At 37.0% G+C, this 13,802-nt stretch overlaps 2 protein-coding genes across 5 annotated transcripts in view; one reads left to right on the top strand and one right to left on the bottom strand.

Annotated features, from left to right (window-relative positions):
• The window catches only part of LOC113211705 (CREB-regulated transcription coactivator 1), a 15,588-nt gene extending 7,436 nt beyond the window's left edge, over positions 1-8,152 (top strand). For 2 of the 4 annotated variants that reach the window (XM_052265164.1, XM_052265166.1), the window contains 10 exons: positions 107-488; positions 705-819; positions 935-1,064; positions 1,162-1,374; positions 2,070-2,117; positions 2,477-2,641; positions 2,729-2,815; positions 2,895-3,032; positions 4,469-4,655; positions 4,733-8,152. In XM_052265164.1, the coding sequence (XP_052121124.1) occupies positions 107-488; positions 705-819; positions 935-1,064; positions 1,162-1,374; positions 2,070-2,117; positions 2,477-2,641; positions 2,729-2,815; positions 2,895-3,032; positions 4,469-4,655; positions 4,733-4,938 (1,671 nt within the window). In that variant the 3' untranslated portion in view covers positions 4,939-8,152. The remainder of the gene's footprint in view (positions 1-106; positions 489-704; positions 820-934; positions 1,065-1,161; positions 1,375-2,069; positions 2,118-2,476; positions 2,642-2,728; positions 2,816-2,894; positions 3,033-4,468; positions 4,656-4,732) is intronic. The other 2 variants (XR_008010892.1, XM_052265165.1) reach the window with 2 other exon arrangements.
• A 674-nt stretch (positions 8,153-8,826) lies between these two features.
• The window catches only part of LOC113211678 (centrosomal protein of 290 kDa), an 11,379-nt gene continuing 6,403 nt past the window's right edge, over positions 8,827-13,802 (bottom strand). Inside the window, exons 24-41 of the mRNA XM_052265108.1 lie at positions 13,526-13,691; positions 13,267-13,447; positions 12,880-13,180; positions 12,681-12,806; positions 12,296-12,526; positions 11,956-12,201; positions 11,701-11,873; positions 11,393-11,623; positions 11,185-11,314; positions 10,912-11,093; positions 10,688-10,841; positions 10,366-10,609; positions 10,071-10,288; positions 9,832-9,986; positions 9,532-9,604; positions 9,271-9,364; positions 9,084-9,199; positions 8,827-8,996 (exon numbers count right to left, since the gene is read on the bottom strand). Of these exons, the coding sequence (XP_052121068.1) occupies positions 8,961-8,996; positions 9,084-9,199; positions 9,271-9,364; positions 9,532-9,604; positions 9,832-9,986; positions 10,071-10,288; positions 10,366-10,609; positions 10,688-10,841; positions 10,912-11,093; positions 11,185-11,314; positions 11,393-11,623; positions 11,701-11,873; positions 11,956-12,201; positions 12,296-12,526; positions 12,681-12,806; positions 12,880-13,180; positions 13,267-13,447; positions 13,526-13,691 (3,057 nt within the window). The 3' untranslated portion in view covers positions 8,827-8,960. The remainder of the gene's footprint in view (positions 8,997-9,083; positions 9,200-9,270; positions 9,365-9,531; positions 9,605-9,831; positions 9,987-10,070; positions 10,289-10,365; positions 10,610-10,687; positions 10,842-10,911; positions 11,094-11,184; positions 11,315-11,392; positions 11,624-11,700; positions 11,874-11,955; positions 12,202-12,295; positions 12,527-12,680; positions 12,807-12,879; positions 13,181-13,266; positions 13,448-13,525; positions 13,692-13,802) is intronic.

The following is a 13,802-nucleotide window of genomic DNA, read 5'->3' on the forward strand; positions in this document are numbered from 1 at the left end:
TAACTTTTCAGGGGGGGGAAATCGGACTTTCCTATTTTCCTAGTATTTCCTAGTATGGTGGGCGGGTGTCGTTGACTCCGGGTTCTCCGGACGCCTCTTGTTGCAGATCCCCGGGCAGCCACCGGGTCCGTCGCTCAGCCCGGCGCCCAGCCCGTCGCCCAGCCCGGCCATGTCGCCCGCGCTGTCGCCCGCCGACGAGCAGGGTCCCGGCCAGGGTCCCGGCCAGCAGGGCGGCCAGGGCCGCGGGCGCAGCGCGGGCGTGGGGCCCATGCGCGCGCGCCCCGGCGGCGACAAGCGCCTCGACACCTCGCCCTACGGCACGCCCGTCAACACGACCGGCACCATGGGGCCCTACCTGTCGCCGCCGTCCGACTCGACCTGGCGCCGGACGCACTCGGACTCGGCGCTGCACCAGAGCTCCTCCATCACCGGCGACATCCACCACCTGACGCCGCTCACGCCCCTCAGCCCGGCCACCGCGCGCAGAGGTGAGGCCGAGGGCACCACTCGTCCCTTTTTTAGCAGATGATACATTATACTCCACTGAAATTAATAATACCTTACTTAACGTGATTCTTTTTCCTTTTATCTGTTTTTACTTTGCAAAACATTTTTTTTTTTTTTTTACCTTTTTTAATTTTTTAATTTTATTTTTTGATCAAATTTGACTGAATTGTTTGCTTATGTGCCCCTCTGCCCAACAGCTGCAGAAGCTCATCAGCACGCACAGGAGCAGAGGAATCGAAGGCACTTGTCTGCCTCTCCTGACGGAAGATCCCGCTCCTCAATGACGTCTCAACCCAGAGCAATTGCAAATAAGTAAGTGGCTCACTGTCCTTGAATTCAGTGGTGGTTTTGGAAAGTAGAACTAATTGGTGGCTTTTCTTTACGTTCATTATTGTTAATCACCCTCCTTTTTTTTTCTCTTCCTCAGCATGTATCAACTACAACAGGAGATGCAGTCAATACCCACGGGCTCTCTTCCTGATCTCACAAGTCTTCACTTCCCTCCGCCTCTACACACTCCCTTAGACCAAGATGATTCAAATTCTCCCTATGGAACCGTGAGTTGATTTGCTTCCTATTGCATTTAAATTTATGGATCTGAACAGAAGGTTTCGTGAACTTGTAGGCTATAATGATGACCCTTGTCTTCCGCAGAGCCCAAGAAATACTTCACTGGCCATGCTCTCACCTGCAGGCCATATGTCTGGTGGTGACCGGTTTACGTATTCTCCCCACACATCGCGAGGTCCCAGTCCTGAGCCTGGCTACCATAGTCCACACAGTCCACACAGTCCTCACAGCCCGCACAGTCCTCACAGTCCTCACAGTCTTCAAAGTCCCCTCAGCCCTCATGGACCTCACAGTCCTGTAAGTAAAGTTGTAGATGCTGTAAAGCATGTCCAAGGAACCTGCACTTTGGTGTTCCCCTATATGAAAGGATGATGTGCTGTATTCACTTTAGGTGTTATAATCTCATTTGAACTGGAAAATGCATTTCATTTGGGGCAACAGAAACTACAAATTCTATTGTGAAATGTGTTTCCTAATGTATCATCTTCAGTTCTTCGTTCTATCTATGGGTGTTTGATTCGTAATAACAGTGCATCTTTCAATTCAACCTAATTGTTAGTTTGTGAATTGTCAATCAAAAAATTGTAGAGTCAAGATTAGAACTGCTGTATCATCCTGATTGTGGTTTCTAGTGGCCAAATAACAATCATGTCTATAGAAAAGCTTGTATCTTCATAGCAAGTAGTATGCATTTGTGTGTGCGTGTGTATGTGTATGTGTGTGCTAAGTGTGATATGCACCACCATGGTTATTTGCCAAACCTAGCCTGTTTGCTATTTGTCTTTCCGTCCTTCATTGGTCATTCCTGTTTAAAGCATAATGTGGATTAGTTCCTTTTTTCTCCACCCCTCAATTTAGAAGGTCATGATTTCATTGCTCCTTTGCTTTTTCTGTATGTTATTTGATAGATTTAGTGTAGGGTTGGAGACTATCCAACTCTTAACAGCCTCGTATTAGATTTTGTGTTTGATGCAACTTTGTATTTGTTACAGAATTCACTTACTGTGCCAGGGCACTTTAGGTTGCTGCATGCTTGTAAGGTAGGTAGTATTGTTGCTTCTGTATGTGCATTCCAAGGAGTTCTTTTAAACTGTCTCGCCTTGCTGGTGCAGGTCCTGGTGCTGTCAAGCAACTTCTGAATGAGCATAATTGCGTGATTGTTGAACATCCTTTTAGTTTTTGAGTTTTATATGACATGATCAATTATAAGTGCAATATTATCTCATTGATTATTTTTGGTACTTGTAGAGCTATAGATGTATTTAAATTAGCCTGTTATAGAATTGTCTTAGTTTAAACATAATATTTTTCAAGATATAGTTAAAATCTAGCTTAAACTCTCTTTTTGGTGCTTTTTTTTTAACAGTTAGACAAATTTGCTATTTCTTCTTGCTTTTAGGGAGTTATCCAAGATAATGGTCTGGATCTTCAATCACAATCTCGTCAGGATGGACAGCAGACACAGAACCACTACATCTATCAACACCAAGAAGATTCTCACTTAGTACCTCATATGAATGCATCGCCACCAATCAACATCAATAATTCTAATCTTCATCAATCTGTAAGTTGATCTTCAATTATGTCTGAAATCTATCTATAATTTGTGCTTATGAATTTGTTCCTCCAATTTTTTTTATCCTTCTTACAGGCCCATGACACCAATTCCCTGAGTTCATATAGAAATCCTCAATGCATTACAAGACCCAGTCCTCAGAATTCACCTAGTCTTGCTCAGGTTATTTCCAGTTCATACTTCATGTTGAACTTCATTCAACTTAATTTGATTGTTTCCTCATTGATCTTTCTATTTTCAGCCTTACCGTTGTATTAGTCCTCACAGCGCCCCCCCAAGCCCAATCTCTGTGGACAGCTCACCAAGTTACATGCCAGAGAACAGTTTCTACACCCAAGCACAGGCCGCCTTACAACAGGGATTGGAGCAATTCTCAATGGTAAGTTGTCATTACTTTTGATATTCCTTCATTGATGGTGATGGGGCTTTGGGTATGTCAGTTCGGGATTGCTCCTGAAGTTGGTCATCGGATCTTTCTGCGAGTCATTTGCTTTGATTAACTTGATGCCTCCTCTCTTTTTCAAACTTGCACTTTGGATTCCCAGCAAGGATTGGTAAGTGTTGACCAAACCAAACCAATCATACTACTGTGAAACATTTAGTCTTGGTTTTCGTGTGATAATACAGAATGCAGGCACTTAAAACAAGCTCGCTGAACTGAAATGTGGTCATTGTAACAAATCTGTTTCCTACCCACTAGTTAATATTGTATTCTAAGAAAAGAAGACCCTTTCCCTTCAATTCCATTGAAGCATTACAATACCTTAGATCTAATTATTTTCCCCTCCTGCTGAGGCTTTGCTGCAGTATGGAGTTAATCAATTCCACAAAGAACTGTCCAATGGCAGTAAGCCAAAAGCACTGCCAAGTAGTGGTAGAGGTATAGTTTTTTCTAGCTTAAATTGCCCCTGTCCAGCTCACTTCGTGTATAATGTGGGATCATGTGATGTTGGCACCCTCAGTGTAGTTATCGTCCATTGTCTGCTACTTCTATAGAATTCCATTGTTAGTTCAATGTGTGTGATTTTCTGGCTGCCAGGATTTGTGTCAGCTTGTGCACTCACTTGTGGAGAATAGTGCAACTTGGGACACTGAACTACAGGTGATCATTACTAATATTTGGCCGTTGGTATATTTCTATTCAAAGAAATGTTTTAATTTTTTTTTTATGTACAAATAGCTTTTGTTCTTTCTGTTCTTGTAGGTCAATGAGTCAATATACTTCAGACTTAGTTATTCACTTTTATTTAATTTACAATGTTTTCATTTGTCCTTATCCTAGGTATTTTTTTTTCAAAATTTCACATTTGATGATAAATGGTTAAATATGTAATTTTTCAGAATGAGAAGCTATCTTATCTTACTGTACAGTGTCTTCAATATCTTCCATAAGCATGCCTTAAGTCAGTCTGATTACATTTTTGAGCTTGGATTTCTTTTGTCTAGAAGATTGCCTGCTTTAAGCCTGCCAAGTAGTTACTCACCACCATAAGGTAGTGCTCTGCTTCACTTCAATATCATTCGTATCTAATTGTAGTTGAACGTCTTATGCTTTCAAAAGAATGGTTGCTATTAACTGGTTTGTGCATCTAGTTAAGTATCTTGATATTTTTAATATTTTTTTAAATTTGTACCTTTATTCATTTGGTCTAACTATGTTTGCCATGTCCAAAGAAATGACTAGAATGACATGTTATCATTTAAATTTTCATACTTCCTCTTATTTTAGTGTTGGCGCTGACCTGCTGGCTGTATCCTTTGGTTCTGGTTTTAGTTAAAGGTTTTATTTTACATATGTTCTTTCCTATGTTGCAGTCGGACGATCCACTAACTCAAGTGCATGAGCTCACTCCTGATCCTGGCTACTATAGCACTTCACCTGCCCAACTTCACTATACACAGAATCAAAATCATGGTCATCATAACAATATGTGTGATTCAAGAACACAGCAACCCCAGACTCCCAACACTCCAACTAGTATTCCAGACATTATTTTGACAGGTAAGTTCTCCAATGAACTTTTTCACTATCCTCAAGCTTCATTTAACTGGGAATAACACTATACCATGCAATTTCAGATGCAGATGATCTTGCTAAAGAGCTTGGTTCTGCAATAAATGTGGGATCTATAGATTTGGAAGATGTATTTCCAAGTGATGCCTTACGAGAGAGTCTAAGCAGATTGGATGCAGAGGCTCTTGATATGCTTACAAATCCCAACATGGACATGGTGACAGACCCAGCCACTGAGGCTCATTTTCGTATGGAGAATGACAATATGTAGTGTTCAGCCCAGGCAGACTTCGACCCTGATTTGGATCTTGTCCTTGAAATAGGACTTGAGCTTGATCAGGAGAATTCTGCCTGAAGACAAGTGAGATATGTAATACTTAATTAAGAAGAGGACTTGTGATTGTTCACAAAACTTTTTTTTTTCTTGTAAGTTTTCTATTATTGTTTAGGTTTATTTGCATCAGTGTTATTGTTCAGGAAGAAGCTTAGAAATTTTATGAATCATTGTTCACAGCTTTGTTGAGAAAAGCACCTGATAACTCCTACATTTGAAGTACAAATGAAGCAATGAAGGCTAAGTCAATCGTATGGTGGCAATATCATTGAAGTGTCTGGGCCATGTACAGACAAGCAATTGAAATAGGGGGATTATTGAAGATAATTCTGTATGTTTTATTCATATCTAACTTTAGTGTTCATCTCTTCTGACATTTTCCCCCTCTTAAGTTAATGTACTTTAGTCTTTGGGAACTGAAGGTTACCCCTGGTTTCAATTTTCTGTGGACGGCAATTTTGATAAATTCTATTAAGCTGTGAAATGTATTATAAGCGCTGAATATTCAACCACCCGTCCAATTTTGTGCAATTTGCAAAATTAAAGACAATTGTTACAGCAATGAAGCCATGAATGTTACTTAAATAGTTTGCTGGCTTTGTCAGTGTCATACACTAAGTAAATCTCAACAGAGATAATTTATATTTGGAATTGTGAAGAGCTGTTGATTTCAATGAATTAGTTTTTGTTTCTCTTGTCGAGTGGATTTAAATGTACTATTTCAATTTCTGTTATGTGGCACCATTCAACTTAATGATTATATCATACGCATGTATGATTTGCCATTGGTGCTTTTTGTTGATGTTTCATTTAGAATATTCACAAGTTGTCTTTTTTTTTTCTTAGCTTTCTGATCTTATATTTGTAAGTAACCTCTATGTATACATGGCTGTGAATATGTAATTCAGAAACAACAGCAATTTTTTAAATCTCAAACATTCTACTGAAATATTTGAAATTTTCTTCATGTTTGTTAATTAGTTAGTTTTTTAAATCAGCTAGCCAATTGTTTTTCTTTAATATTGATTATTTTGAGCTGAATTTGCAGTATTTTTAATCTTGTACTTTCAAATGGTGTGTTTGTTAAACCTAGGGGGAACCTTACATATACTTACTTGTATTTTAACCTTCTTGCCAGGGATTGCTTGCAAAGTCTCTTGTGGCACACTGTTTCACTTAACTGTGTGAACCATAAGATATGGTGTTCTGTATATTGAAGCAATTCTGTGATAATGTGAACTGTTGCTTCTTTTAAACATTTTATCACTTAAAAAGTTCAATGTTTTAGAGAATTTATTGACTTTGTCTTATTAGTTCTTTTTACAGTTTATGTATGTATTATGTTGTTTTTGTTTATAAATCATTCTTTGCTAGTGTAGGTTTTGAAATTGGACTTTGCTTTTATATAGCATTTTGTTGACAAATGTTTGATTTTATCTCCAGACTGAATACATTCTCTGAAGGCCCCAAGCTGTGCTTAAAAGCTCCAGCTTTTTTGAGGCAGTGTTCGTGATATCAATTTTAAAAAGCGCACACAATTTGATGTGAATGAACGCATTGATGGACAGTTAAGAACATTTGCATCTCTATTAATGCATATCATTTTGAAGGATTTCAGAGACTTAGTTCTATTAACCATGCAACCATGCATTTCACTTTCTTTTTTTTTTGCAGAGGTGATAGGAAACAATGCAACATGGCAGATTGTCCCACCCCATGAAAAATATTTTCTTTATCATTGGTCATGTCTAAGACAAAATTTATGACTGTACGAGTTATATTTCTAGATGCTTATTGTGTTTTAGATCATATTTTATTATAAACTGAAGGTTGATTTTTGTATGTGTGCTGCTTCTGTTCCTTTTGACCTCATTTTTAGCTTTCTTTGATCAATCCAGTTTAAGAACTTTAACTGTTATGGGTTTTAAAAACTGGCGGAGCACCTGGATTTTCTTCATGTTTCTGATAAGAAACATGTGGTTTCAACCTGCTAATGAAACTGATTTTTTAACTTAGCATGCTTGTTCTTTCTGTTATTGTTTCAATTGAGAACTGAATGTTTCCACTGGCAACCAAATCCAAATTTTACTGCTGCTATCAAATAGGGGACATCAGGCTCTGAGATTCAAATTTGTTCATCTTTGCGCAAGTTCAATTTGAAAGTGAAGTCATTTCCAAATCATACACCCTTCTACAATCTCCATTTATGTCATTTTGCTAGTAAGTAGCATACTTAACTGTTCAAACAAGTTGTTGTGGTCTGTTTCAACATCGTAACTGAACAACTGGCACTGTTCTCATCCAACGTACCTGACAGTAGGTTTTATTAAGTGCTGTGTTCATGTGACAGGCTGACTTTCTTTCAATGTAACTTCTGTGCGTTAGTACTAAGGTATTTTAAATTTAAGTGATGAGACTGGTTCACCTTGGTATGTGGGTTAGAAATTTTTTGACTTGACTGAATGACCACAAATTACAGTTGTGATTCTGGCTACATTATACTCTATTTCAAATATTTTAAATGTTTTAAATTCAAATTGTTACCGCTTGTTAAATATGAGCATAATATGTCTACCTTATTTCGAGGTTCAGTTATAAGTTGATCTGTTGGTTTCTAGTGTGCACAGTTTCAAGAGTGGTATATAATATTAATCACACTGTCTCTTAATATGCTTCCAATGGGTGCAGTTTGGTGGTGTGGGATTAGTTTCGATAGAGTGTCTGTGATGCTCCAGCAAAGTGTGCCCTAGTTTTCTCTAGAGAAAGCCATGATCTGAATTTACTTCAGGTTGGAAATTAGACACTTCCAGTTTACTTCCAATCTTTAAAATGTTATTTTTTTTGCTGAAGGCGAAAATTTATTTCATAATTCTGAACTGGTATTCTGCACCTTACGCATATTGTCTTAATAATCCCACACTACCCAGTAAATTTTTCACCCTTATTTTCCTGGAACATCTTGCAAAAGTAGTGCAATATTGTGTTTATCTTGACAAGTGATTTATTTTTTTACAATACAAACCCTGTTAGAGCTGCTGTTATTACAGGGAAATATTTAAGAAAGTCAGTTTATCTTGCCAATGCCTGACAATGTCAGAGATGTTACATTTAAATTAAATGTGAAAAAATAAATAAAAACAAAGTGCCTGTACCTCTTGCTTTGAAAACATTGTTTTCTCCTGGAGAGCAACCTTCAAAATGTTATTCCTTGGATATGTTCGATCTGTTTGATCCGTAATAATTAGTGAAAAGTAGTGTGTGGCATGAGTTGCCCTAAAACGTAATGTAAACAGTGCAAACACCTTACCTAAGACTTACAGTGCTGATTGATTAGGAAGGTTACAACACCATACTGACCGGTGCTGGAGACTTCTTATGTGATTTGGCTGAAGTATGAGGACAAATTTCAACACCATTTTCATAGACAAGAAACACTGACTGAAGGCATCTGGTCTATTTTGATTATTTTGGAAACCTGACAAAGTTCTGATTGATTTTCATGATCTTAATAGAAACACAAATGTGAGCTTATGACTGAAAGCTCAGACCAGAACGCCCGAGATTAGGGTCAAGAGGATAGAGATAATTTAAGAAGGTACTTTGATCTACAAAATTGATATGGCACATACAAATTTTCTATTAAGTATTTTATGATTCTGGATTTTCTAATAGATACCTATTTTAAGATTATGGATACATGTATGCTGTTTTATTGTCTTTCAATATTTGTTAGATGTGTCGAACCAATTAAGCATACACCAATGTTCCAGTAGTAGTTCTTTTTTACTTCATTGTTAGGTGATAGTGCAAATTAAAGACAAGAAAAACAGTATCTGTTCTCTTTTATTATTGTAATTTGACCCAAAAAGCCACAATAGGCAAATTGCTCAACTGAATATAAAAATACGCACAAAGATATGGTACAAAGAAATTCTTGCCACATGACTAATGTAGAAAACCTACTTTAAATCAATTTCTGACTGTAGCCTGCACACCTGAAAATTTTGTAATTTATTAGAGGTCATTCTTGCTACATATCAATCTGAAGTACCTCTTGACATAAATTTGTAGAATATACAGACCTGCTCAGTTAACTGTCTTTCCTTAAAAGCAGCTCGTTCTAGTAAAATTTTTACTTTTCCAAGCAATAAAGATTTTTGACTTAATTCTGTTTGCAATGCAGCAAGCTTTCCGTTGTCTATGAGAAGCAATGTTAAATTTTTTAAGTAAAGAGAATAGGAAGTGATAATTAGAAAGTATAAAACTCACCTGAGAAGTTTTCAAGGCTCTGCACACGTTGATTTGCTGCCTCAAGTTGAGCAGAAAGATGCCTAACCAGTTGTTGCAAATTTGTTTTCTCCTCCTGAAACAGTAAATAATCAAATATTTTGGAAACAGTATGTTTCTAGCTAATGACACAATAAATAGAAAACCATTATCAATAATCATACTGCGGACTGTTGACACACATTTTAATTACGTACTTTTTTTTTTAATTTCCATTTATTTCATTTTCTTAACATTTCTTACCATGCCTAGAGTTTCTGAAAAGGGCTGTGCTGAAGATTGTGCAATTTTCTGCTCTTGAGTTGCATTTAAAAGTCTGAAAATCATATTAAATATTAGTTTATACCTACAGTACTACGCAGTGAGAGACATTGATGTCAATTCAATAGACGATGGAGGTCAAAATGAAGTCAATTATCTAAATAGTCGTGTGTCTGATGTCAAATTGACACAGGCTCCTCAATTTACAAATTACATTTTATCAAATGCATGCATTAGAGTAGATCAGTAAATAGGAATACTTAGGAAGAAATAAACTTCTACCTTTCAAGATGAGTGACTTTGTGACGCAAGCATGGTGCTTCTGCTCGTAATTTTTCCAATTCTAATTTTAACTCTAAATTTTGGCATTCCAATTCCAAATTTGCCTTAAGTAAATTAGCTTTATCTCTCTCTGCAGCATTGCTGGATTGATGTTTCTGCAAACCGAATACATACACCAAATAATAGTATAACAGAAAGTGAAATAAACTGTATTTACAATTTGGACATACAGTACTAACCATTCTGTCGTTATCCCTAGAGATATCTTTTTCCCGTTGTGCTTTAGTTTTGGTATACATTTCATCTTTCTGTGAGTTTAACTCACACAACATAGTTGAGGAAAGTTTATTTTCTACATTGGATGCAGATCCTTTCACTCTTAAGGTTTGAACTTCTTTCAGCAATTTGTCTCGATCATTTTGCAGCTCTTCAAACATGCATTGCGTCAGTTCATTATCTGAGTCAGTAAAACCATATTAGGACATATTGGTACATTAGAGAGAAAATATGAACACAAGCTGGAGGAGAACACACTTTCCAAATTCTTCAAACGTTCTTCCAGCATGGTCTTTTCTTGCTGCACATGAAGAAGATTCTTTAACTGATGTTCCAAAGCAATCTTTTCTCTTTCCAGACGATGAATAGTACTGTGCATTCTGTCAACTTTGTCAAGAAGCAGGGCAGTTTCATCAGTTTGTTCTTGGAGGGAAGATTTCAGCCTTTCAATTTGAATTTGATGTTTCTTTCTTTCGTCCCAACGAGCGACATTTTCTGCAGACTTCAAGAAAGTTTTGATGAGTATATGCAGGTTTTTCACTATTTAACACCATTTAAAAGGTAATTTAGAAGTAGCTACCTTGACCTTCTTGGATTCCTGTTGAGTATGTTGCAACAGGGTTTTCTCATGGTCTGCCTTAAGTTGCTCCATCTGCTGGTCCATTGACTTAATTTTTTTTAGTAATTCGGTTTCTCGTTCAGGTAGAATAGCTCCAGCTTGAGATTGATGAACTCTGTTCACATATGACATTTGAAGTGAAACTCATCTTTGGTATTATGATAACAATATCCTGTAATAATTACCGTCTAGAATAAATAGGAATTTGATCCCGCAAACGTTGAATTTCATTTTTCTGTCTCTGTTCTTGCTCCTCCATTTGTTGAATTTTGTTCCTCAATTCAGTTACTTCAGAATTGATTTGCATGTGAATCTGGCTCTCTGTCACTTTAGAATATCCTTCCATAGCTCTAGGTCTTCTCCAGTTCTGAAACAGCATTATTGTTGGTACATCACACATAGTTTACAGCAAATATCACCACTGGTACTAAAGGGAGAGCCTACAAATAAAATTGTACCTGTTTCTCAAAATAATTTTTGTTCAATGAAGTTGTTAAAATAATGCTTTTTGAGGGACTCGGCATTAATTTTTCATGGCTTGGTGAAGATAATGGTGGTTTCTTTTCTACATTTCCACTATCTGAAAGTCTACAGATAATAATAGAGAGAAAAAATACTGGCGAAATGGAGACCGAAATACATAGCATCATGAAGAAAAAAATCAACCTGTTGTTCAAGTCCTCAATACAGGATAGATGTTGCTGTACTGCAGATCTCCAGTACGATGCTTCTTGTTGTTTCTGCTGAAGTTCAGAGGACTGTGCCTGTACTTTGGCTTTAAGGAGGGCTACTTCATCTTCAAGCTCATTGCTGCGCATGAGATGCAGGTTCAATGATGCTTTAGAGTAATTTTCACCATTTACTTCCAATGAAAGTTGGCGCATGGAGATTTTCAGCCTGTTAATTGAAAGTAATCTCTTTTTAATTGTTTTAAAAAAATTAAAAAAAGTTCTCAAGAGGAGAACAGTGATTACCTGACGTATGCCTGCTCCTGTGCAGTGAGATCTGCCTGTTGCACACGCAAGTGCTCCTGTAAAGCTGATATGATTCTCCCATCCTCTTCTCGGATGTCTTGCAAAAACTTCTGATAACGAGAAATTGTGTCCTCTTTTTGAACAATGATATTTTGGAGACTGTCAACTGTAGCCTGTTTAACAATCACATACAAATTCGTAAAGTTATAACAACACCAATTATAAATTTCAAATGAAATGTAGTATTGGGACAACCTGTAGTGCAATCTTATCTTCATTTGTGAATTTGGAATCACAACTCTCCAAAATCCCACTATTAACATGTTGTGAATGCTCTATTCTTTGGAGAGAAACTTCTTTATTCTGAAGAGAATGCTGCATGTCTCTCAAGAGATTTCTACCTGACTCCAATTCATTCTCTTTACTCTTTAGAATTTCATTTAATTTTAAAATTTCTTCTTGGTATTTTTTGATTTGCTCCTTCAGATGGTCATCTTCACTCTAATTTACAAAGACAATTCTCGTTATAGTTTTGATTCGCATGCTGCCTGATGTCTAGGAAGAGTCTGAAAGACCACAGATCTAAGATACCCACACATGCATTGGTTTCCTTTGCATCCTGTGAATCAGTCACTTGTTCAACCAACAAAGCATTTGTTACTTTATGAGGTGATGAAATATCTACATGAATATCGTCCTTGTGTTCAAGCTCTTTTTCTGATGGTTCCAAAATCTTTGTTGTATTTTGAATATTTACCTCTGTTGTTGACCTACTTCTTTCAGAGAGGTTGACCACTGTTTCCTTATGTCTGTCTCTGCTCTGTCTCTACATTTTAGGTGACAAAAAATAACATATTACAATAGGATCACAAATTGATAAATGAAATGCTTCCCAAGACTAAATTAAGTGAGGCCGTGTGTTGTTCGTTTGATGAGAGAAAAAAAGGAAAGGGTAGAAAAATATTATGCCCTTCTCTGACCTTTGTACCAAAAGATAGCATTTGCTGTTCCAATGAGGAGAGAAGCATTTCACGATTCTGTAACCTCTCATGAGCTTGTTTTAAATTTGACTCTAATGTATCCAACAGGCGAGTGCTTTTAAGAGCCTGAAAAAAATCGTTTCATTAGTCATGGAAAACCATTACTGTATTCAATGCTGAAAATATTAAATACAATTACGTTTATCTTGAGCTCAGTCAGTTCAGCCGCCCACAATTCCATTAAACGTTGGCATTCCACATCTGAGTGACTAGCTTGGATAGCTCTTTGCAATTCAAGCGTCTGCTGACAAGACACTCTGTCTTTTTCTGAGTCAGACTTCAAGCTAAACAACTCTTCTTTGACGTCTTGCAAGCAATGCCACAAATCTTTGTTCTCGGCTGAACATTGAGTGTATGCAGTTACAAGGAGATGGAAGAAAGGCAATGGTAATGTGTTTTCTGAATGTCCACGCAAATTAATTATTTCTTCCTGCATTTTCCTATAATAATGAATAAAAAAAAAAAAATATTTTAGTCATAGCTACTACTACTATAGTGAAAAATAATATTTCAAATTGCTACTGACCCGAACTGTTCCAAAAACTGTTGCTTTTCTACATTCAATTTATTGTTCAATTCTTCAATTTCTTTGGCTTGGGTCTCATTTGCTTCAAGAACTTCACTATTCCATTTCTCAAGACTTGTTATCTGATTCCATGCTGACATCTCACTTACTTGAGATGCGCACAATTCTTCACTCAAACGAACTGCAGAAATTTAAAAAATTACAATTAAGGATTGTCTGCTCTATGTTGATGTTCCTTTAGGTAAACAAGCAACTTTACCTAATTCAGAACTAAGGTCAGTTTCACCCTGGAGCTTGTATAGGACTTGTCGCAATGAGTCAAGCTGCAGTTCAGACCTTTCATGAAGTTGATCCAACATTTGTACTTGTGCCTGAGATATGTCTGCAAGTTCCTGCAAAGTCTCACGTGAAACCTGTAGTTCCATCTGTGAAAATTGAGAAAGGAAGTTTTCAGAAAAAGAAAAAACAAGGGAAACTATGAACACAAAATGAATTTTGTGCTATGTAGGAAACTCGTTCTTAACCAAACCACGGTA

The sequence above is a fragment of the Frankliniella occidentalis genome, unplaced genomic scaffold (assembly GCF_000697945.3).
Source record: "Frankliniella occidentalis isolate FOCC.00 unplaced genomic scaffold, Focc_3.1 Scaffold24, whole genome shotgun sequence".
Lineage (NCBI taxonomy): Eukaryota > Metazoa > Arthropoda > Insecta > Thysanoptera > Thripidae > Frankliniella > Frankliniella occidentalis.